The sequence below is a fragment of the Phoenix dactylifera genome, chromosome 2 (genome assembly GCF_051530095.1).
Source record: "Phoenix dactylifera cultivar Ajwa chromosome 2, Ajwa_hap1_PhDact_Kaust_v1.1, whole genome shotgun sequence".
Classification (NCBI taxonomy): Eukaryota; Viridiplantae; Streptophyta; class Magnoliopsida; order Arecales; family Arecaceae; genus Phoenix; species Phoenix dactylifera.
Window position 1 is genome coordinate 3,590,207 of NC_143191.1, and position 21,143 is coordinate 3,611,349.

At 42.6% G+C, this 21,143-nt stretch overlaps 3 protein-coding genes across 3 annotated transcripts; 2 read left to right on the forward strand and 1 right to left on the reverse strand.

Moving 5' to 3' along the window:
• Window positions 1-3,120: 3,120 nt before the first annotated feature.
• Window positions 3,121-5,469, forward strand: LOC120103901 (cytochrome P450 71AP13-like). Its single transcript, XM_039133432.3, has 2 exons — window positions 3,121-4,136; window positions 4,739-5,469. The coding sequence occupies exons 1-2, from the start codon at window positions 3,237-3,239 to the stop codon at window positions 5,360-5,362; spliced, it is 1,524 nt and encodes a 507-aa protein (XP_038989360.3). The 5' UTR covers window positions 3,121-3,236; the 3' UTR covers window positions 5,363-5,469.
• Window positions 5,470-7,765: 2,296 nt separating this feature from the next.
• LOC103722228 (cytochrome P450 71AP13-like) lies at window positions 7,766-10,841 on the forward strand. The gene is made up of 2 exons (XM_088715010.2): window positions 7,766-9,367; window positions 9,947-10,841. Exons 1-2 carry the CDS (start codon window positions 8,468-8,470, stop codon window positions 10,565-10,567), a joined length of 1,521 nt encoding a protein of 506 aa, XP_088571136.2. The 5' UTR covers window positions 7,766-8,467; the 3' UTR covers window positions 10,568-10,841.
• Window positions 10,842-17,653: 6,812 nt separating this feature from the next.
• LOC103722214 (DPP6 N-terminal domain-like protein) lies at window positions 17,654-20,322 on the reverse strand. The gene has a single exon (XM_088715009.2). The coding sequence runs from the start codon at window positions 20,049-20,051 to the stop codon at window positions 17,961-17,963; it is 2,091 nt and encodes a 696-aa protein (XP_088571135.2). The 5' UTR covers window positions 20,052-20,322; the 3' UTR covers window positions 17,654-17,960.
• Window positions 20,323-21,143: the final 821 nt, after the last annotated feature.

Here is a 21,143-nt window from a genome sequence, read left to right on the forward strand (position 1 = left end):
CTGTGGGCTGTGGACTGTGGATAAGGGCCTTATCCAATCCGACCCATATATTAAACAGGTTATTAAACGTGTTATACAGGTTAAACGGGTCATATATCTTAAACCTGTATCCGACCCAATTAATAAACAGGTTAAACATGTCAACCTGTTTATGACCCGAACCTGTTTAGGACAAACCCAAACCTGTTTATGGTGGGTCGAACACGGGTCGGGTTGGCGGGTCGGGTCATATTTTGCCACCCTTAGTAAGGATGCATGCGGGTGTGTATTTAGTCCCACATCGGTTATTCGCTGGGTAGATCTTGGGTATTTATACAGGATCAAGAAATCCAAATAATACATTTCAGCTAGTCTTTTTGGATGAGGCTCTGGGTTATTACAATATGCTGGATAGATATTGAATGCATATGCAGGGCTAAAAGAACTTGATTAGTATGTTTTGCGTAGTTTTTTTTAGATGAGATCTTTGGCTGTTATAAAATGCATGAGATTTTATATTCCTTCGCAGATGACATAGCCATATAGAGTGATTTTGGTGAAATTCTTTAGAGAAAATGGAAGATGCAGTTGGTTTCGCAAACTACTAGGGCTCGTTTGGTTCGCGGGAAGCATTTTCTCTCCTAGGAATATGATTCCTGGAAAACAAATTTCTAGAAAGAGGATGCTTAGGAAAGTACTTTTGGCATGTTTGGTTGACCATGGAAAAGTGACAAATTTCCAAAGTGCTTATGTTTGGTTGGCTATTTACTTTCCTGGGAAAGTTATGTATAATTCCTATTACGCCCTTAATAAAAATTAGGCCTTTAATGCCTCTTTAATATTTCTTTAATGCTGAAGGACCTTTTTGAGAAAAAATAAAAATGGAGTGATTTCTGCTTCATGGGAAAGTAACTTTCCCATATTTCTCATAGGAAAGACTTTCTCATGAAATATGGGAATCATATTTCCATGGAAATACAACTTTTTCATCTCTCTCCTTTGAAAACTCCAACCAAACAAGAGGCATTTCATTACTTTTTCGTTGCCCACACTTTCTCCCATTCTTTTTCTGCGAACCAAACGAGCCCCTATAGAAAAATATTTCCGTGCTTGTGGGGTTTTGATGTGGAAGATTTCTTTCCATGGCTGGAAGGGTTCTTCAAGTCAAGCACTAGGGCCAAAAGGGACGTCAGGGGATATAATGTATCAATTTTTTGGATGAGATAATCAAGGACCATGGTTATCATAAACAGGATGTCAGTGACTTTTTGGATGTATTCTCCCGAATCCCTCCATGGGGCGCCGCCCCTTCACAATGGATAGCATCAAGCACTCTTAGATGCCGTCCAATCGAATTCCCAAGAACATAGCGGGATCTGGCTCCTATTTACATATTGAAAAAAAAATTTCAGAGTGCACCGGCTCAAATTTTATAGAAAAAAAAATATCAAGTCTTTGTTTCCGTCCAGACCTCATATTTTATAATATTAGATGTAATTTATGTATATAGTTTCGAAAATATATGCTGGATGGATCAGATCCAATTTCTATAAGATGTTCAAACTAATCCTTCAAGAATATCCAATCAATAGCAAGTTCTCCGACCTAAAGTTTCATATCCGGCCAACCTCATAAATCTTTTTCTTTGCTTTGGTCCAAGCGATGGTTATGCTGGTGTCGAGGAAAGAGACAGAAAGCACTTGTCGCGCATCGACTCTACTCCCGTCTCGTTCCCATCGTCAGAGAATCTTTGTTTTTTTTAATTGTTCTAATACGGTGAGGTGAATCGGAGACTTAATGATAGTTACGGCAATCACGTGGTGCGACCTACGGCCAGTTAAGATTTCGTGCTTGAAAGACGTAAACTTGGAATTATCCAATTTGGTTCATATTTATCTTTGCAAAAACATTATTTGAATGGTAGCAAAAAAGATCAACGCTGCAGGCGAAGAATGCAGGAGATACCTTTCCAAATTTGTTCTGAGAATCTGTCACGTCATCCCAAGTGAAAGTAGTTGAGGAAGCTCTTCAATGCGTTACGTGCACACTTTCTCTAAAGACGTTACTTGATGGTACGCGAGGGGCCAATCATCAATGCCCCATCCCGCGAAGCGGTCATTATGATGACCGGCCTTTAACACTGCGATACAGGAAGATCTGCTAAGGAAGCTTCTGGGTTTGGCACATTGCCTGATCTAGCCGCTTGGCCGTCTGGGTAGGCCAATCAGAGCCGTTGAGGTAGGCTATATAAGGCCTTGGGGAGGAACCATTCATTTTGTTCTGAGGATTCGTGGGATCTTCGACGGGATCAGGGTTGATGCTTGGCCCCGCCTTGGGCCGAGATTGGCTCGGCCTTTGGCAGGATCCGAGGTCGGCTCAACCTTCGGCAGAGTCCGAAATCAGGTCTGGCTTTTAGCGGGACTGAGGTCTGACCTATTCGGCCGAAATTGGATGGCTCCACGCTAGAGTAGGACGATCCATTTTGCCTCCCAACAGAACTTATCTTTGAAAGCTAATCACACAAAAAGTTTTACATTTTGCAGCGGCAACAATACCTCCCTCATTCAGGAATATATAAATGTTAAGTGTGCCCGATATTTTTTGATTGGTGTTACATCATGGTTTGACAAATTTGAAGGGGAAAAAAAAGATGATCTGAGATTTTTTTTGTAAGTTTTGTGGCGGTAGCGGAAGTTTGGGCCCAATATCGACTAGGTGGAGTTCATTCTACTTTTTGTACTCTATTTTTTTTTTATTATAGTAAAACTTATGCCGAACCATATTTGTACATGCTGTGCTTATTTTTCTCTCCCTATTTTCTTCTTTTCTTTTCGAATCTTTTCATTTCTCTTCATTTTGAGCCTCTTAAGTATTCTGCTCCATCAAGATCCGTTTTAGCAAGAAACGAAATTGGTGGAGAAAACTATAGAAGAATTTAATGCTAGTCCTCGATTTTCTTTTAGAAATTCAAGTTTCCATTCTGTTCCATCAAGATCCGTTTTAGCAAGAAACGAAATTGGTGGAGGAAACTATAGAAGAATTTAATGCTAGTCCTCGATTTTCTTTTAGAAATTCAAGTTTCCATTAAACTATAATTCAACATAAGAATCATTTCAGCTTGACCATGCGAATGAACAAAGGGCTCGGTCCTCATGCCGTGTAAGGACCGGCAACTCGCCCTCCGCAGCTATAAAGAGAGTACGGGGCAAAAGAAAATAAAAAAAGAGGAGTAGAGAGCAAAAGAAGCTTATCACACAATGTTCTCGCTAGTTCAGCACCTGGTCGAGCCATATTCTCTTATCGCTTTCCTCCTGTTCTTCCCCTTCCTTCTGCTCATTAAACGAGCCCTGTCAAAAAGGACTCGGCTCCCACCTTCACCACTCAGGCTTCCATTCATTGGGAACCTGCACCAGCTGGGCTCTCTCCCTCATCGCTCTCTTGGGGATCTCTCCAAGAAGCATGGACCGCTCATGCTTCTCCATCTGGGTCAGGCACCGACCCTCGTGGTTTCATCCGCAGAGATGGCCCGAGAGATCATGAGAACTCATGATCATATCTTTTCCACTAGGCCTTCTCTGAAGGTCGCCAGGGTCTTGCTTTATGAATCCATGGACCTGGCTTTTGCACCATACGGTGAGTACTGGAGGCACCTGAGGAAGCTCTGCACCGTCCACCTCCTGAGTGCCAAAAGGGTGCGCTCTTTTGAGCTCGTGAGAGAGGAGGAAGTTGCCTTTATGCTACTGAAGATTTCCAGAGCTGTTACATCAACAGGCATGGTGGACATGAGCGAGGTGTTAAATTTCTTCGCAAATGATATACTCTGTAGAGTTGTTTCAGGGAAGTTCTTCAGAGGAGAAGGACGCAATGAATTGTTCCGGGAGCTAATCGAGGCCAATTCCTCTCTACTTGGGAGATTCCATGTGGAGGACTACTTTCCATTCCTTGCATGGCTGGATGCGTTATTCGGGTTGAGCACGAAAGCCCGCAGGAGCTTTACAAGATGGGATGGTCTCCTCGACGAGGTAGTCAGGGACCATGGCGATCGGTTGAAGGAAGAAGGGCACGAGAATGACTTCGTAGACGTACTGCTCTCTCTTCAGAAGGATCCCAACTTGGAGTTTGCCATTAGAGAAGAGCACATAAAAGCACTCTTGCTGGTAAGCTGCCGGGTCCAAAGTTTTTTCTATTTTCTCATTTTGTTTCTCAAGACATTTAGAGTACTTTGGGACATTTAAAAATTCTCCCTTTGGAAAAAAAAATGAAACTAGGATGCTAAAACTTACGGGCACTGCAATGATGGCACCCAACTAAAGAAATCTCTATCAAAGATTGTGTCTCGTAGTGAAGGCCACCTAGGCAAGTGGCCACCCATTAGCTTAATGACTTACTTTTGGCTTGTTAAGAAAAGCTAAGCATGATTAATTAGTTTAATACGTGTTTAATCATATCATGCTGTGATGCAAGTAAGCACTTGATGAACCAGGCAAGTGCCCAGACTTGACGAGCAGTGAAAAATGAGAAAACATAGGGCATTTGCACCATGCATGCATGTACGAATTGGTGGACCTTATCAAGTATACTAATGATTATGATCCAAAAAAGGAGAGATTATTACATGTGCTGCCACTAATGGTTATGTTACCAAAATCTTGCGAAAAGTTTCTTGAATTGTAGGTGCTGCCAACATTAGCAGGACATTGTTGTTGTTGATTCTTATTAGCTTTAGTCCATGCTCACTTTCCTTGAATGCTTTGTCCAGGATATGTTCGCTGCAGGTACCGATACATCCTATCTAACCCTAGAATGGGCCATGGCAGAGCTTGTTCGAAACTCAGAAGTCATGAAGAAACTACAAGATGAGGTAAGAGGGATAGCCAGTGGAAGAGGCATGGTGAGAGAGAAGGAATTGAACAAGATGGTCTACTTAAAAGCCGTCCTGAAGGAAGTCCTGCGGTTGCATCCTGCGGCTCCATTGTTGCTACCACGAGAAGCAATGGAGGATTGCCAAATCCAAGGCTATGATATTGCCAAGAGAACAAGAGTCATCATCAACTGTTGGGCAATTAGTAGGGATCCGAAATCTTGGGAAGCCCCAGAGGAATTCCATCCTGAGAGGTTTTTGGGCAGTCCAGTAGACTTCAAAGGGAACGATTTCCAATTTATTCCATTCGGAGCAGGTCGAAGAATTTGTCCCGGAATGCACTTTGCGACTTCTACCGTGGAGCTTGCATTGGCAAACCTTGTGCATCAGTTCGATTGGGAGCTACCTCATGGTGCGGCAAGAGAGGAACTGGATATGGAAGAGGCTCCGGGAATAACAATTAGAAAGAAACAAAGGCTGCGTCTTGTTGCTACACCTGCTTGTTTCCATCAGGATTCTTGATCGATATTAGTTCTTCCATGTCCAAATCCTAATATTTCACATCATTTCTTTGAAATGATTGGGGACTCTGTCTGCATATCTTCTAATGTAATAACGTGGGTTTGGTATGGTAGCAGCATGTTTGGAACAATTGCCACCCTTGTTTTACGTAGGGCTGTTAACGGGCCGAGCTGCTTAGGCTCAGCTCGGGCCCGGCTCGGTAAAAGTCCGGCTCGAGTTTGGCTCATTAGTCAAATGAGTCCGAGCTCGAGTCCAAAATGAGGCCCGTTTAAATCCGAGCCCGAGCAGCTTACAAGCCCAAATGAGGACTTAGTTCAATTAACAATTTAATTAGATCCCAATTAAACTTGGACTCAACCCAATTAAATTTTATTTGGCTTAATCAATTTAAATCCTAATCTGATTGAACTCGGTTGTATTTATATCAGACCCAATCCGGGCTAACCTAAATCCATTTATTTTCTTTAAATCGTATTGGATTGACTCGAATTCGGACTCAATTCGTTAACCTGAACCAACCCGTTAATCAATTTAAATCTCCTTTCTTCTCAGTTTCTCGAGAACTTTCCCAACCCCACCTCCACGGCTCCACCCCCACCCACGACTCCGTTCTCCTTGCTCCCAAGACCGAAGCCGATGCCCCCCTCCCCGCCCTCCCCTCCGACAACGTCTACGACGACGAGGACGATGCCGCCGCCGCCGTACACCCGATCCCAGCTCTCCGAGAAGCTCCGCCGCCCCAATCTCTGCGCCCCATCCAGCCGTTCTCGCGGCGAGGCTCCCCCTACCTGGCTACCCCCCAGCTTTCACTCCCTCCCCCGCGGCCGTGCCAGTGGCCATGCCCGTGGCCGATGCTCTTGCAAGCAGATGTCAGAATTAACAACCTTTACTGGGCGTGACTTGCATGAGCTGGCCTGCATGGTGAGCAAGTGACAGTCATCAAACGAGCACCGTTCCATCCCTTGCAGAGACTCAGGAACATCAGATGGCTCCAAGAAGAAGGGGGTCCATGTCGGGGTCCCATCCTCAAACGAGTTGTGTGTAAGCCGTCGGATATCAGAACCATCAATCTTTGCAGTGAAAATATCCCCATATGGCTGGTAATGGTGGGGGTTGGAGATCGGTTCCGCCGACACCCCTGCATAGTCCGATGTGAACACCAAGCTCTTCGAGTCAGGACTGAACCAGGGGTGGCTGGTCCTTCTCCATCCCCACTGTGCACCGCAACGGATACTTTTTTTTGCTTTTAGTCCGACTGATAGATATGCTGCTGTCCAGGAAAGAGACAGAAAGCGCTTGTCATGAAACGACTCTAACCTTATCTCGTTCTAATCATCAGAGAATCTTTTTTTTTTTTAATTCTTCTAATACGGTGAGGTGAATCGGAGACTTAATGTTAGTTGCGGCAATCACGTGGTGCGACCTACGGCCAGTTAAAGATTTCGTGGTCGCAAGTCGTAAACTTGGAATTATCCAATTTGGTTCATATTTATCTCTGCAAAAATATTATCTGAATTGTAGCCAAAAAAAAAAAAAAAAACATTATTTGGATTCTGGTGCGCCAGATGGACCGAGAGGGGCTGGGCCTCAATGGGGAAAGCTTGGGCCTGCTCTGGTCTTTATATCTGAATTTTACTTTTACAAGTCCCATTTTTTTGGATTGGGCCTTGATGCATGGGCCATATTGGTATCTCTTGCCTTCTCTTTTCTTTTGTTATTTTTCCCTCCTCTCCTTTGTTTTTTTGTTTTTTTTCTTTTCTTGATGTTTTCTTCTCCCTTACTTTCGTACTCATTTTATTTGTAATGAAATATTTGTTTGGGGTCCTTTTCTTCTGCTTTGCTAAGAAAAAAAAAGACAAGGACACCAATGAGGAGCTCATGCCATTTGATCGCACTTAGTTCCAAGTTCGACCTTCCTATTCTTTATGCTCGGTTCAGTCCATAAGCCGACAAGGAAGTAAATGATCCGACTTTTGCTCCAATCTTCCTTTTGACAGTGTTCTAAATCTGCTTAGAAGAATGAAGGAAAATGTGGTTACTTATCTTCTCGATAGTCACAAATTAAGGATGCAACCTCTTACCATATACTTACGTTTCTTTGCCATCATTTTCTTTGTATTGAACCTATGTTAAGTGGGCCCAAAATTTTTTGGTAGGTGTTCCATCATAGTTTGACAAATTTGAAGAGAAAAAAAAAATGACCGGAGATTTGTAAGATTTGTGGCGGTAGCGGACGGTTGGGCCCACTATGGACTGGGTGTAGCTCATTATACGAACCGATCTGATTTTGATATTTATTTAGTGATAGCTATATTTTTGTACTCTATTTTTTTTATTATAGTAAAACTTATGCCGAACCATATTTGTATATGCTGTGCTTATTTTTTTCTCTCTCTATTTTTTTCTTTTCTTTTCGGATCTTTTCATTTCTCTTTATTTTGAGCCTCTAAGTATTCTGTTTCATCGAGATCTGTTTTAGCAAGAAACGAAATTGGTGGAGAAAACTATTGAAGAATTTAATGCTAGTTGTCGATTTTTTTTTTTAGAAATTCAAGTTTCCATTAAACTATAATTCAACATGAGAACCATGCGAATGAACCAAGTGGGGATGCTTCTGAACAAAGGGCTCGGTCCTCATGCCGTGTAAGGACCGGCAAGTCGCCTTCCGCAACTATAAAGAGAGTGCGGGGCAAAAAAAAATAAAAAATAAGAAATTATTTTTCCATCCCTCTAAAGATTCCAGTATAACAATAAATTTCCGTTGACTAGTCTTATAACAACCCGTCTAATAATTTTAGTAAGTTTAATTTCCGATCCTTTAGAATATTTTTATGAGACGAAAATACCCCTCCTTATAAGTATTCAGTTTCTTCTCCCCAAACCGAAACTCACCTTCTTCTTCCCCCCCACCACGGCCGACGACCAGATCTCTGACCTTCAGGCCAAGTGCGACTCCCTCTCCGCCGCCGTCTCCGCCGCTGCCTCCCTTGCCCTCGACCTCCACCGGCGCTTCTTCCCCACCATCGCCGCCCGCGAGAGGATCCGGAGGAGAAAGGGTTTCGGCCGCGCAAGAAGGCGTGGAGAGCACAAGAAGCATATCACACAATGTTCTCGCTAGTTCAGAGCTTGGTCGAGCCATATTCTCTTCTCGCTTTCCTCTCGTTCTTCCCCTTCCTTCTGCTCATAAAACGAGCCCTGTCAAAAAGGACTCGGCTCCCACCTTCACCACTCAGGCTTCCATTCATTGGGAACCTGCACCAGCTGGGCTCTCTCCCTCATCGCTCTCTTGGGGATCTCTCCAAGAAGCATGGACCACTCATGCTTCTCCATCTGGGTCAGGCACCGACCCTCGTGGTTTCATCCGCAGAGATGGCCCGAGAGATCATGAGAACTCATGATCATATCTTTTCCACTAGGCCTTCTCTGAAGGTCGCCAGGGTCATGCTCTATGAATCCATGGACCTGGCTTTTGCACCATACGGTGAGTACTGGAGGCACCTGAGGAAGCTCTGCACCGTCCACCTCCTGAGTGCTAAAAGGGTGCGCTCTTTTGAGCTCGTGAGAGAGGAGGAAGTTGCCTTTATGCTACTGAAGATTTCCAGAGCTGTTACATCAACAGGCATGGTGGACATGAGCGAGGTGCTAAATTTCTTCGCAAATGATATAATCTGTAGAGTTGTTTCAGGGAAGTTCTTCAGAGGAGAAGGACGCAATGAATTGTTCCGGGAGCTAATCGAGGCCAATTCCTCTCTACTTGGGAGATTCCATGTGGAGGACTACTTTCCATTCCTTCCATGGCTGGATGCGTTATTCGGGTTGAGCACGAAAGCCCGCAGGAACTTTACAAGATGGGATGGTCTCCTCGACGAGGTAGTCAGGGACCATGGCGATCGGTTGAAGGAAGAAGGGCACGAGAATGACTTCGTAGACGTACTGCTCTCTCTTCAGAAGGATCCCAACTTGGAGTTCGCCATTAGAGAAGAGCACATAAAAGCACTCTTGCTGGTAAGCTGCCGGGTCCAAATTTTCTTCTATTTTCTCAATTTGTTTCTCAAGGCTTCTAGAGTACTTTGGGACATTTAAAATTTCTCCCTTTGAAAAAAAAAATGAAACTAGAATGCTAAAACTAATGAGCACTGCAATGATGGCACCCAACTAAAGAAATCTCTATCAAAGATTGTGTCCCGTAGTGAAGGCCACCAGGCAAGTGGCCACCCATTAGCTTAATGACTTACTTTTGGCTTGTTAAGAAAAGCTAAACATGATTAATTACTTTAATACGTGTTTAATCATATCATGCTGTGATGCAAGTAAGCACTTGATGAACCAGGCAAGTGCCCAGACTTGACGAGCAGTGAAAAATGAGAAAACATAGGGCATTTGCACTAATGGTTACCAAGTATACTAATGATTATGGTCCAACAAAGGAGAGATTATTACATGTGCTGCCACTAATGGTTGTGTTACCAAAATCTTGCAAATAGTTTCTTGAATTGTAGGTGCTGCCAACATTAGCAGGACATTGTTGTTGTTGGTTCTTATTAGCTTTAATCCATGCTCACTTTCCTTGAATGCTTTGTCCAGGATATGTTCGCTGCAGGTACCAATACATCCTATCAAACCCTAGAATGGGCCATGGCAGAGCTTGTTCGAAACTCAGAAGTCATGAAGAAACTACAAGATGAGGTAAGAGGGATAGCCAGTGGAAGAGGCATGGTGAGAGAGAAGGAATTGAACAAGATGGTCTACTTAAAAGCCGTCCTGAAGGAAGTCCTGCGGTTGCACCCTGCGGCTCCATTGTTGCTACCACGAGAAGCAATGGAGGATTGCCAAATCCAAGGCTATGATATTGCCAAGAGAACAAGAGTCATCATCAACTGTTGGGCAATTAATAGGGATCCGAAATCTTGGGAAGCCCCAGAGGAATTCCATCCTGAGAGGTTTTTGGGCAGTCCAGTAGATTTCAAAGGGAACGATTTCCAATTTATTCCATTCGGAGCAGGTCGAAGAATTTGTCCAGGAATGCACTTTGCGACTTCTACTGTGGAGCTTGCCCTGGCAAACCTTGTGCATCAGTTCGATTGGGAGCTACCTCATGGTGCGGCAAGAGAGGAACTGGATATGGAAGAGGCTCCGGGACTAACAACTAGAAAGAAACAAAGACTGCGTCTTGTTGCTACACCTTGTTTCCATCAGGATTCTTGACTCGATATTAGTTCTTCCATGTCCAAATCCTAATATTTCACATCATTTCTTTGAAATGATTGGGGACTCTGTCTGCATATCTTCTAATGTAATAACGTGGGTTTGGTATGGTAGCAGCATGTTTGGAACAAATGCGCAAAGTTGAAAGAGAGCTAGCAGGCTTGCATAGAAGACTCAAACATGTTGTTTGTAAGCATAACATTGTTGCTGGTATTAAGTCGATTATCTCCATATGAGAGTGATGCTATATATATATACAAGATTTTTGAATAAAGTTATGGAAGTGAGGGTGTGTACGTAGTAGAGCTTCAAGCTTTTCTTTCTTCTGTTTATCTTCCAGAAAAATTATGAAATGAGTATAGGGATGTCATAAATATAAGGCAGATGCCTACTTTTCCGCATATTGAAATCTGCATAGGAGGGGAAAACAGCTTAGAGCTGGGCATGCCCAGTTGCCACCTTGTTTTATGTAGGACTGTCAACGGACCAAGCTGTTCGGGCTCGACTCGGACCCGGCTCGGTAAAAGTCCGGCTCGAGCTCGGCTCGTTAGTCAAATGAGCCCGAGCCCAAAATGAGGCCTGTTTAAATCCAAGCCTGAGCCCGAGCAACTCACGAGCCCAAATGAGGACTCAGTCCAATTAACAATTTAATTGGATCCAAATTAAATTTAGACTCAACCTAATTAAAGTTTATTTGGCTTAATCAATTTAAATCCCAATCTGATTGAACCCAGTTGGATTTAGATCAGACCCAACTCGGGCTAACCCAAATCCATTTAATTTCTTTAAATCAAATTGGATTGGTTCGAATTCGGACTCAACCCGTTAACCCGAACCAACCCGTTAATCAATTTAAATCTCCTTTCTTCTCGATTTCTCTAGAACTTTCCCAACCCCACCTCCACGGCTCCACCCCCACCCACGACTCTGTTCTCCTCGCCCCCAAGCCCAAAGCCGATGCCCCCCTCCCCTCCGACAACGGCTACAACGATGAGGACGATGACGATGACGCCGTACACCTGATCCCAGCTCTTCGAGAAGCTCCGCCGCCTCCGCAAGAAGCTCCGCCGCCCCAACCCCTGTGCCCCATCCGGACGTTCCCGCGGTAAGGCTCCCCCTACCTGGCTACCCCCCAGCTTTCACTCCCTCCTCCGCCGCCGAGCCCGTGGCGCCCGCGGCCGTGCCGGCGGTGCTCGCAGCCGCCCCCTTCTTTCTTCTCTTCTTCTTCTTTTCTTTCTTTCTTTCGTTCCTCTCCTCCGACGAACTGCTGATGGGGATGGGGATGGAGCGGGCTCGGGCTGGGATGGGGCTGGGATGGGGCGGGCTCGGGCAAACGAGCCTTACGAGCTCAAGCCCGAGTCGGGCTGTGCCAAGCGAGCCCAAGCCCGAGCCGAAAATTTTATGGAATGAGCCGAGCCGAGCTCGTGGAGGCTCGGGCTCAACTCGGCTCGTTAACGGCCCTAGTTTTACGTAAAGACCCACTTGCATCATTCCATCATCTGAAGCCACTCCAAACTCTGGCTCACCTCACAAGAGCAACCCAACAGCCCCTTCTACCACCTTGTTCCTGAAACAATTTTTTTTTTTGTTTGAGAGGAAACCTTGATCTGAATCCCAAACAATCACCCTGGAAGAAAAGTTTGGGAACAAGCTTGCCAATTCATTGGCCCCGAAGATCTTGTCATGCCGCAGACGCCCCCTACCAATGGAAGGACGAGCGGCATCTGCATCTAGGTTGTCTCCAGCTTCTTTCTCATCTTCCTCATCACAGCAGGAGTTTTACCAGTTCTCTAGTCTCTACCTTGTCCTCCAGGAGTCGGAGGTGACTGTTTGGTTCCCATCGACCGCGATGATATTGGCCGGGATCCCTTGGGCATTCTGGACCATGACTTGCTTCTGCAGGTATCTGACGGAGAGGACCAGAGATCGGCAACCTTCTGCCCATGGAGTTGCAACAGTCGCACCGGCACCAAGCAGTAGGACCAGCAACATCAGTGCTGGAAATAATGTTTCAACTGGAGCAAGAACAAGTGGAGCGATGGTGGACGGCAATGCAGACGGCGAATTCCACGCCACGAGCAGACCAGCGAATTTTGACAAGCAAGGTTCGCCGCTTGCATCTCATGAGAGCGAAATGCCATTAGCTTTGTTAAGATCTTAGCAATGAGATTCTCAAGAGCTCCTAGCAAGTAAGAAACCTGTAATTATGCTGCATATTGGAGGTCAGGATATTGATGTTATTACCAGTATTAGACCATCAATTTAAGTTAGAGATGAACAATGGAGGCAAAAGAAGACTGTAATCTGATGACCTGTTCATGTCCAATCGAATTATATAGCTCAAGAGTTACCATCTGAATTGCTGCATCTGATGGGTGATATATAACTTCCCTAGTGTAAGAATTTCCTGTTTGATCTAAGCAACTCCTAAAAAACAATTGCACTTTGTTACATCCAGATCTTCAGTCCCCATTCTCTGAACTAGTTTTCCAGACTTTGTAGCTTCCCTATGGTGTACATATTTAAACCAACTCTGTCAATATTTTTTTTTTCAAAAAAAAAACACACTAGCCACTGGCACTACTCGACATTTATCTGACGTACATTAAACACTATCTATGATCAACAAGAGTAGCATTGACAAATATCAAATCAATAGATGCATGCAACTCGAAAAATATTAGTCTCCAGGATTGATGCCACTGTGTGTTGCGACATCAATCTAATCACAAATTTGAAGTATGTGCAAGGGAATGATTTCTTATATGTTTATAATAAGAGAAATTCCTAGAAGATTAGTTCCGTGTATTGTGTTCACAAGAACATTTTAATAGAAGAGAAGAGAAAGGTCTGCTATTATTTACTTTGTTATCATTAGCACTTCACGGCTGGATGGGGGGATGATCTGATGACAAAAACAGTATATATTGCTCCAATTCTACTCAGCAGTCACTTTTTATCCTTAATAGCTCAACAACTTTCTTTACAAAATAATCCTATTTAAAGATAAACAAATAAAACATGCAAAGCAATCCTTTCTCAATAGTAATTGCTTTAATTACATAATACTATTTAAAAAAAAAAACTCTAAACAATTGGTCTGTCACATACACTCACTTTGATATCCTTAAATCTTATGCAACAGAAAATATGATCAAATCAAATGATTCATACAACTTAATCATGCATCAAAAGGGCCTATTTTTATAAACCTATAGACCAATATGGCATCCATCAACGAGCTAATAGCTTTGAATTTTCATCCTTCCAATAACCAAAATCCATGGGCAGCAAAATAAATAATCAAGTTTTGACAACCAGCAATATCCAGGAGTTTTTAGCACTTCAAGAGGTGCTAAAAGTCCAAGAACAGCACTAAAAGCTAGACAATTCATCTTTCCATACTTTGTTATGCACTTGCTGTATTCCTAGGCAAAAATAAAGAAATCATAATTTGGCAACATATTTTGGTCATATAAAGAAGAAAAAATTAACTCGAGGTCAACTGAGTAAGATACTTGCATTCCAACATAAATGACTAACTTTGATCTAGCTTTGAGCACAATTTTTTCCTTTAGATTGAGATGATATGATTATGTAGTCGAAAGTATACTGCCCTTTAGACATTCAAGCCTATTTTGCATTTTGCAAAATTAATGAACCAACACCTTGTGTATAATGTGCAAAATTAAAGCAGAACATGAGAAAACCAGTTTATTGTTTAATAACAGATTCATTCATTCATCTCATTGGTGAGACCTTGTTTAAAGACATACTCGGAATACTATAAAAAATTCAGAAGTGTAAGAAGCTGTTTTCTAGAAAGGTTCTCTACAATTTTTAGTGGAGAAGAAACAGGGGATATAAAACAACAGGAAAAGATGCTAAAGATACGACATAGACCTGTTAAGGTTTACCTGAAATCCCATGATGATTACCATATAGTGGGCTCGTGATTTATGTGCTTCAGCAAAGGAGCTTATATCCTTGATAAGATTAATAAAGTTTCCATGGGGGAGAGTAAAAACTCCAGTTACTAGTTTGCCTGTGACCTTTAAGAGAGAGAGACAGGGTCTGGTTTCAGGTTTCATCAGAAACAGCAGAAAAAGTTGGGCTTTAGAACCCAATTTTCAGGCTTTATGAGCTGCCACCTTTTCTAATTCATGAATGTGAAAATCAACCAAAGAACATTATACAAAACTCATTTCTTTTCAGGTTTCCTTTTACCCTGTAGTACTTAAACCTTACGAGCATGAAAAATCGCAAATTTTCTCCTTCCCACAAAGATTTGTCTTACACCTTGATCTCAAATTTTTCCTTGGATCCTGTTTGTAACACACTCAGAAATTTCCTGATCAGAACTCCTTGAAGTTAACTTTGACTGGCTCTAGCCAAAGTCTTGAACTAAAAAGCGTTCAATTCTTCTGATCGTTTTACCAAGATTTTGCAGCTTTTCTAAAACCATAGGTTGACACAAATCATCCCTGTACTAGGTATCTTCTACCCATACTCTAGTTTATCATGTCTAAGCAGTTCAGACATGCTGTAACAAACTGTAGTTTGCTACTAACCATGTGGTGTCTGGCAGTCCTATCAAACTAAGGTCCCCAGATGTTCATTGTTACAAAATTAAGGACTTATCATGCCCAGTTGAAATAATATTCACCAGTTAGTATTGAATTATGTGCAATTATCCTTTCATATCTCCTTTAGGTCTACAGTCACTGGCAGCTTTGAAGATTAGCCAAGCAAGCTACATAATACGTATTTACTTTTTCACATGCTTTTCTCCATGGAACTACTTTTGGAACCCCACCAATGCCTAAGTTCTCTCTCTTTCTTTTCTTTTTTTCCTCTCTAATCTGTCATGTACCACTTAACATTTGTCATGTGGGAGATGTTGATATAGTGAAAACTACAGTGTGCATTGATCAACCAACAAAACTAGTATAAGGAGTCTAAGATGCAATGCTTCTCCTCTTTGGTCTTTGATACAACTTGTGTCGTTAGTGGTTCCACAAGAATGGCCTATAGCATGTAAAAACTTTTGGAATCTTTTCTTCGCAATCTCTTCAAATATAATAATATCTTCCCACTAGTGCATAATTTCTAGATCTGAATATCTGAGTTTATTTTAGCATCTCTTATAACCTTTATGTAGAATGCAAATTAAAATGGCTGCATCCTTGCACTTAAAGCCAAGGTTGTTTTGGTTATACCTTGGTATTTTTCATTATGTTATGCAATTACTTCTAGGTAAATGAATTTGTTTTTTTCGTTGGCAGAAAAAACCCCTTCAACTGTTTTTGCACATACAAACTATCTCGTCCAATTCATCATGAAGGAATGTATCCTTGATGTTAACCACTTAAGATACTTGACAACTTTGATTAGTTTGTCCCATAGATTACCATTTAAACCTGATTATGATCCAGGACAAGCTCAACATTTAAGATGTAAAGGGAAAGCCTAGCCCAAACCCAAGTCTACTAATTTGGTAAGTTATATTGATTTTAGATCCAGCGAGGATCTAACCCAAACCTGACCTATTTATAGATCTAAAAGCATCAGTAGCTTCCTTCATATATGAACCTAATAATAGCCTCTTCATTATATACAACATAAATCATCAGAAACATGAGCATATCTGGTATTCCATCGATTCTTTGAGAATATTTTGCATCCACTCATTATCCAAGTGCAACAAGATCATCCGAACCATCTTTAGATCATATCCTCTCAATCTTAAGCGTTAATAGTTCTGATCCTCCTTGGAAATAGAAGAGCCTTAATTGTTCCCTAAAGTTCCTTTAGCTCTCAAACTTCACATTGCACTTCAAAATTAAGATCTTTAAAATCTTGGTTAAACTGAACATAGATACTAGATGTGAATAAAGCATGACATACATTAAAATAAAACTAACATGAGAAGCAGAAACCGAAAATAGAAGCAGACAACCAAGATTAAAGATATGAACAATCAAGAACACCTAAATAAATTGAGAGAGCAAGAAATAAATTCAAATATGTAAGAAAAGAATCAGTAACTTGCAAGTGCTCTCTATACCTCATGCTCGAACATATAAAAGAGCATTCTATATCAATGACTTTCCTCCCGCTAAACTCTTTCGACAACATCCTGGTAAGAGTGGTTTTAGAGTCCATATGGAAGGACCCTTAACATTAACCTGCCATACTCATAAGAATCCCAAGACTCTGTGGTTTGCCATATTTGAGCCGTGAAGCAAGGCAGAAATTTATTGAAGATAGTGAACCATTTCTTTACAATGTTCTCAAACCTGAATGACCCCAACTTGCTTCAATGAATTTTAATTTCCAATGAATTTGTGCACCAATTTTATGTACAGGAAGCTCTCAAATCCCAATGATAAATTCAAAGATACCATTTAAAACAGGATCCCTATTCACGACAGAGTGTGTTAAAGGTCAAAATCATTTCTTGTGCAAGGAGGAATAGGAAGAGATAACATAAATTCCAATTAAAAGATAGAATATAGTCACCTTTAAGTCAAAATTGGAAGTAGATAGGCTTTAAATTACAAAAGAGTTAGTCATAAATTGCATGAGATAGACCATCAAGGATGACCTTCGGTAATGCCCTTAACTCAGATAAAGACCTATCATTTTTGTTTCGGAAAAAAATAATCTTTAGAAAATAATTTCAATTAATATCTAAATTTAGGGAACAGCTGTTCAAGAATTTTGTGTAACATGTTAAGCGTTGTGCTAGTTCAATATTTTAAGAACTTCAATTGCACGCGCATAAGACAACTTGAATTAATCGATAATATTCATTGACTGAAACTATGTTGCAGAGCACTTACAATGAATGTTACTGCAAAAATTTAGGAATAACAATTAGAAATTATTCAAATGTTTTCTATATATAAAGCCCATCACATCCCAGCATACAAAATGTACCAAAGAGCTGGTTAGCTTTTGTTGTTGCATGTTGCCAGCCTAATGAAACAAGTTTTTATTTTGATGTACAAAACCGGAGGGAAAAAAGAAAGAAAAGGAAGAACAGAGGCATAAATGATGCAAGTTATAACAATAATAAACATCTTCTTAAAACTTGTAGCTCATCTTATTTACTGATCAATCTGTTAAGCTCGGATAGATAGCACATCAGTGGCACCAGAGTTCCACTTATATAAAATACATGTGGCTAACACTGCAGATATATAGACTACAAACTGCAGACATATAGATTACAAACTGCAGATATATAGACTACAAACTGCAGACATATAGATTACAAACTGCAGATATATAGACTACAAACTGCTGACATATAGATTACAAACTGCAGATATATAGACTACATATTTACTATTGTCATTCCAAATTCTCTTGCAAGCAGAAGTCAGAATTAACAACCTTTACCGGGCGTAACTTGCATGAGCTGGGCCTGTATGGTGAGCCAGTGACAGTCATCAAACGAGCACCGTTCCATCCCTTGCAGAGACTCAGGAACATCAGATGGCTGCAAGAAGAAGGGGGTCCATGTCGGGGTCCCATCCTCAAACGAATTGTGTGTAAGCCGTCGGATATCAGAACCATCAATCTTTGCAGTGAAAATATCCCCATATGGCTGGTAATGGTGGGGGTTGGAGATTGGCTCTGCCGACACCCCTGCATAGTCCGATGTGAACACTAAGCTCTTTGAGTCAGGACTGAACCAGGGGTGGTTGGTCCTCCCTCCATCCCCACTGTGCACGGTCTTCCTCAACCCAGTCCCATTCGGGTGAATCATGTAGATGGCAAAGCTCCCACTGCCCGGGTTATCCCTATCCGAAGCAAAGGCGATCCATTCACCGTCCGGCGACCAATTGCACATGGTGTCACTCCATGGCCCCTCGGTCAGCCGGCGGAGCCCTGCACTCTCCCCTTCCACTGCATCCATAATGTAGAGGTTCTTGTGCCCCGACCGCCCCGACCGGAATACCACCCATTTGCCATCCGGCGATGGGGAAGGGAATGCATTGTTCTCCCCTCCCGTCGTCAGCTTCTTGACTACAGGCTGAGAATTCTCGTCATCATCTTCAGGTAGAGTAATGGAAATGATATCGACTCGTGTGCTCTCTGAAGCAAACTCAGGACCATGGCTGGTGTAGATGACCCCTCTCCTCTTCCAATCCCAAGCCGTTGGGAAGGCATTCCCGGAGAAAATCTCCCTTGGCCCACCGGAGCCATCAGAATTCACAACATAAACCCCAGGAAACGAAATATAAGCAATCCGACCACCGTCAGGGGAGAAGGAAGGGAACGAGCCATCGATTCTAAAGAGAGAGAATACTTCCGGCGATGGGCTCTTGATATTCTCCAGCAGCAACGCAGGGTTGCCATTGCCGCCTCCCCTGCACCGGTGGTAGCCGATCCGGGAGGCGTCGGGAGAGATAAACGGATTGAAATGGTGAGAATAGGGAGCAATAGGCCGAGTCAGCTCCACGTAAACACTGCTTCCACCACTGAGATCAATAAGCTCAATATGTCGGAATTTGGACGTCGGTCTCCTCGTCGCCACCGCTACAATCCCCGGCGCACCAACCGACGCAGCCGGAGTGAAAGCATGGAAGCCGGGAGGGGTGATTCGATCCACCGAGGCCACCGATAGGGTGCTTCCAATAGTAATAGCGGCCCGGTAGACACTATACCAGCCGTCAGAGCCCCGGCGGTGGAAGTAGAGGGTGGAATCGTCGGCCCAGCAAGGCCAGCCGCCGTGCTCGATAAGCTTGGTCCTCGCCGACCCGTCCCGGGTGTGGAAGACGTAGATGTCGGTGGAGAGCTCCTCGACCTCACCCGACCAGCCCCGGGCGCCGGAGGAGGCGACGGCGGTCCAGTGGCCGGAGGGGGAGACGGCGGGGCTGAAGTCGGCGACACCGGAGGGGGTGAGGCGGCGGGTGCGGCCGGTGGGGAGGTGGGTGGAGTAGACGGCGGCCCAGCTCTGGCGCGGGGAGCCGGAGGGCTCGTGGGTGGAGACGTAGATGAGGTGATCGCCGGAGATGAGAGAAGGCCGGTCTTTCAGGGGGATAGGAGGAGGAGAGCGGGAGGATGAGGAGGAGGAGGAGGGCGGGGGGAGCAAGGGGGATTGGAGGCGAGTTGGGAGTTGGAGGGCCTCGCGTCGCAGAGGAGAGGATCCGGGGAGGAAGAGGTGGTCGAGGTAGACGTTGGAGTAGCCGTTGCGCTCGCTGATGTAGAGGAGTGAAGAGGAGTTGGAGGCGAAGAAGCCGTTGTAGTTGACGGAGACGCCGTCGGTGAGCTGGAGCTCGCTCTGGTGTTCTATTGAGATTGAACGGCAGGAGGAGGAGGAGGAGGAGGTGGCGAAGGGGACGGAGAAGATATCGAAGCCATAGCGGCTGCGGCCGAGGGTGGTGAAGAGGATGGTGCCGGGGTAGCTGCTAGTGGAAAGGGGGAAGAATATTAAGAAGAAGAAGAAGGCTAGAAGAAGTTGTGGGTTCATCTCTTTGATTCTCTGCTCTCTGACACTCTCTCTGACTCTGAGTTGGTTGATGCTTGTTATGAACTTTGTCCTGGCAGGAATTAAGAATTTAATACAGTGGGAGGGTCTACATTTGTGGAGGATAATCAAGCATCGTATATTTTTCCTGAGGATAAGAAGGATTTTGTCCACTTGTGAGATATTTGAAGTCAAGACAGGATAATGGAGCAAATCGTATATGGGGTGAGGGGTGAGAGTAAATCGGATCCGTTTTGATATCTAAATCCATGTAGGTATCAATAAATTTTTAAACATCCAACTAATATTTTTATCTATATTTATATTTATTTAAATAATTTTTTTTTGATTTGTAATATTTAATTCTATTTATAATTTTATTTAATTTTATATAGCACTTAAAAACTTTTAAACAAAATATATAATCATATTAATATATCATTAATTTGATTTACCATCTAATTAATAATATTTTAATTTTATGATAGTAAAATTTATTTATCTCACTTATATTTATATTTATATCAATAGTTTTAATATTGAATTTGTATTTATATTTATTTAAAATAAATATAAATATAAATTTTTGTATTTGAGTAATATTTGTGCTAGTTTTTATATTTATTAAATAAAATAAATATAAATATGAATATACCAGTATTCAAACTATATCTGATTTGTTTCTAGCTCTATATATTGTTTGTAAGAAAGATACATATTTGTGTCTTTATGGCTGTCATTAGTTATCCTTTTAGGCTGTAGTTAGCATCAGAAGGGGGATGCAGATTTTTTTCAAAAAAATTATCTTCTGATCCCTCAACATCTTTCATATTGCATATACATTCCAGTATTTTTAAAAGTTTCAATTAAGCTCTTCAAATTCTTAACTAACAGCAATGTAGTCCTGCTATCTATCCCCGTTAATTAGATCTTAACAGATTACTTTTAAGGCCAAAACATATCCTTCGCTTCATTTATCAGAAGAGGTAAGAGTTTTTTGGTTTTAATGGTGGCTGAATACGTGAACGTTGAAGGCAAAGGAGGGCATGGCAGTGGCGAGGAAAAGGTACGAGGAGGTTGGTAATAGTGAGGGCG

What these genes read in the sequence shown, in the direction of transcription:
- LOC103722228 (XM_088715010.2), top strand. Translation starts at nt 8,468, where the DNA reads ATGTTCTCGCTAGTTCAGAGCTTGGTCGAGCCATATTCTCTTCTCGCT. An exon ending in ACATAAAAGCACTCTTGCTG is followed by an intron (nt 9,368 to 9,946) that starts GTAAGCTGCCGG and finishes TGCTTTGTCCAG; the next exon opens with GATATGTTCGCTGCAGGTAC.
- LOC120103901 (XM_039133432.3), top strand. Translation starts at nt 3,237, where the DNA reads ATGTTCTCGCTAGTTCAGCACCTGGTCGAGCCATATTCTCTTATCGCT. An exon ending in ACATAAAAGCACTCTTGCTG is followed by an intron (nt 4,137 to 4,738) that starts GTAAGCTGCCGG and finishes TGCTTTGTCCAG; the next exon opens with GATATGTTCGCTGCAGGTAC.
- LOC103722214 (XM_088715009.2), bottom strand. Translation starts at nt 20,051, where the DNA reads ATGAACCCACAACTTCTTCTAGCCTTCTTCTTCTTCTTAATATTCTTC.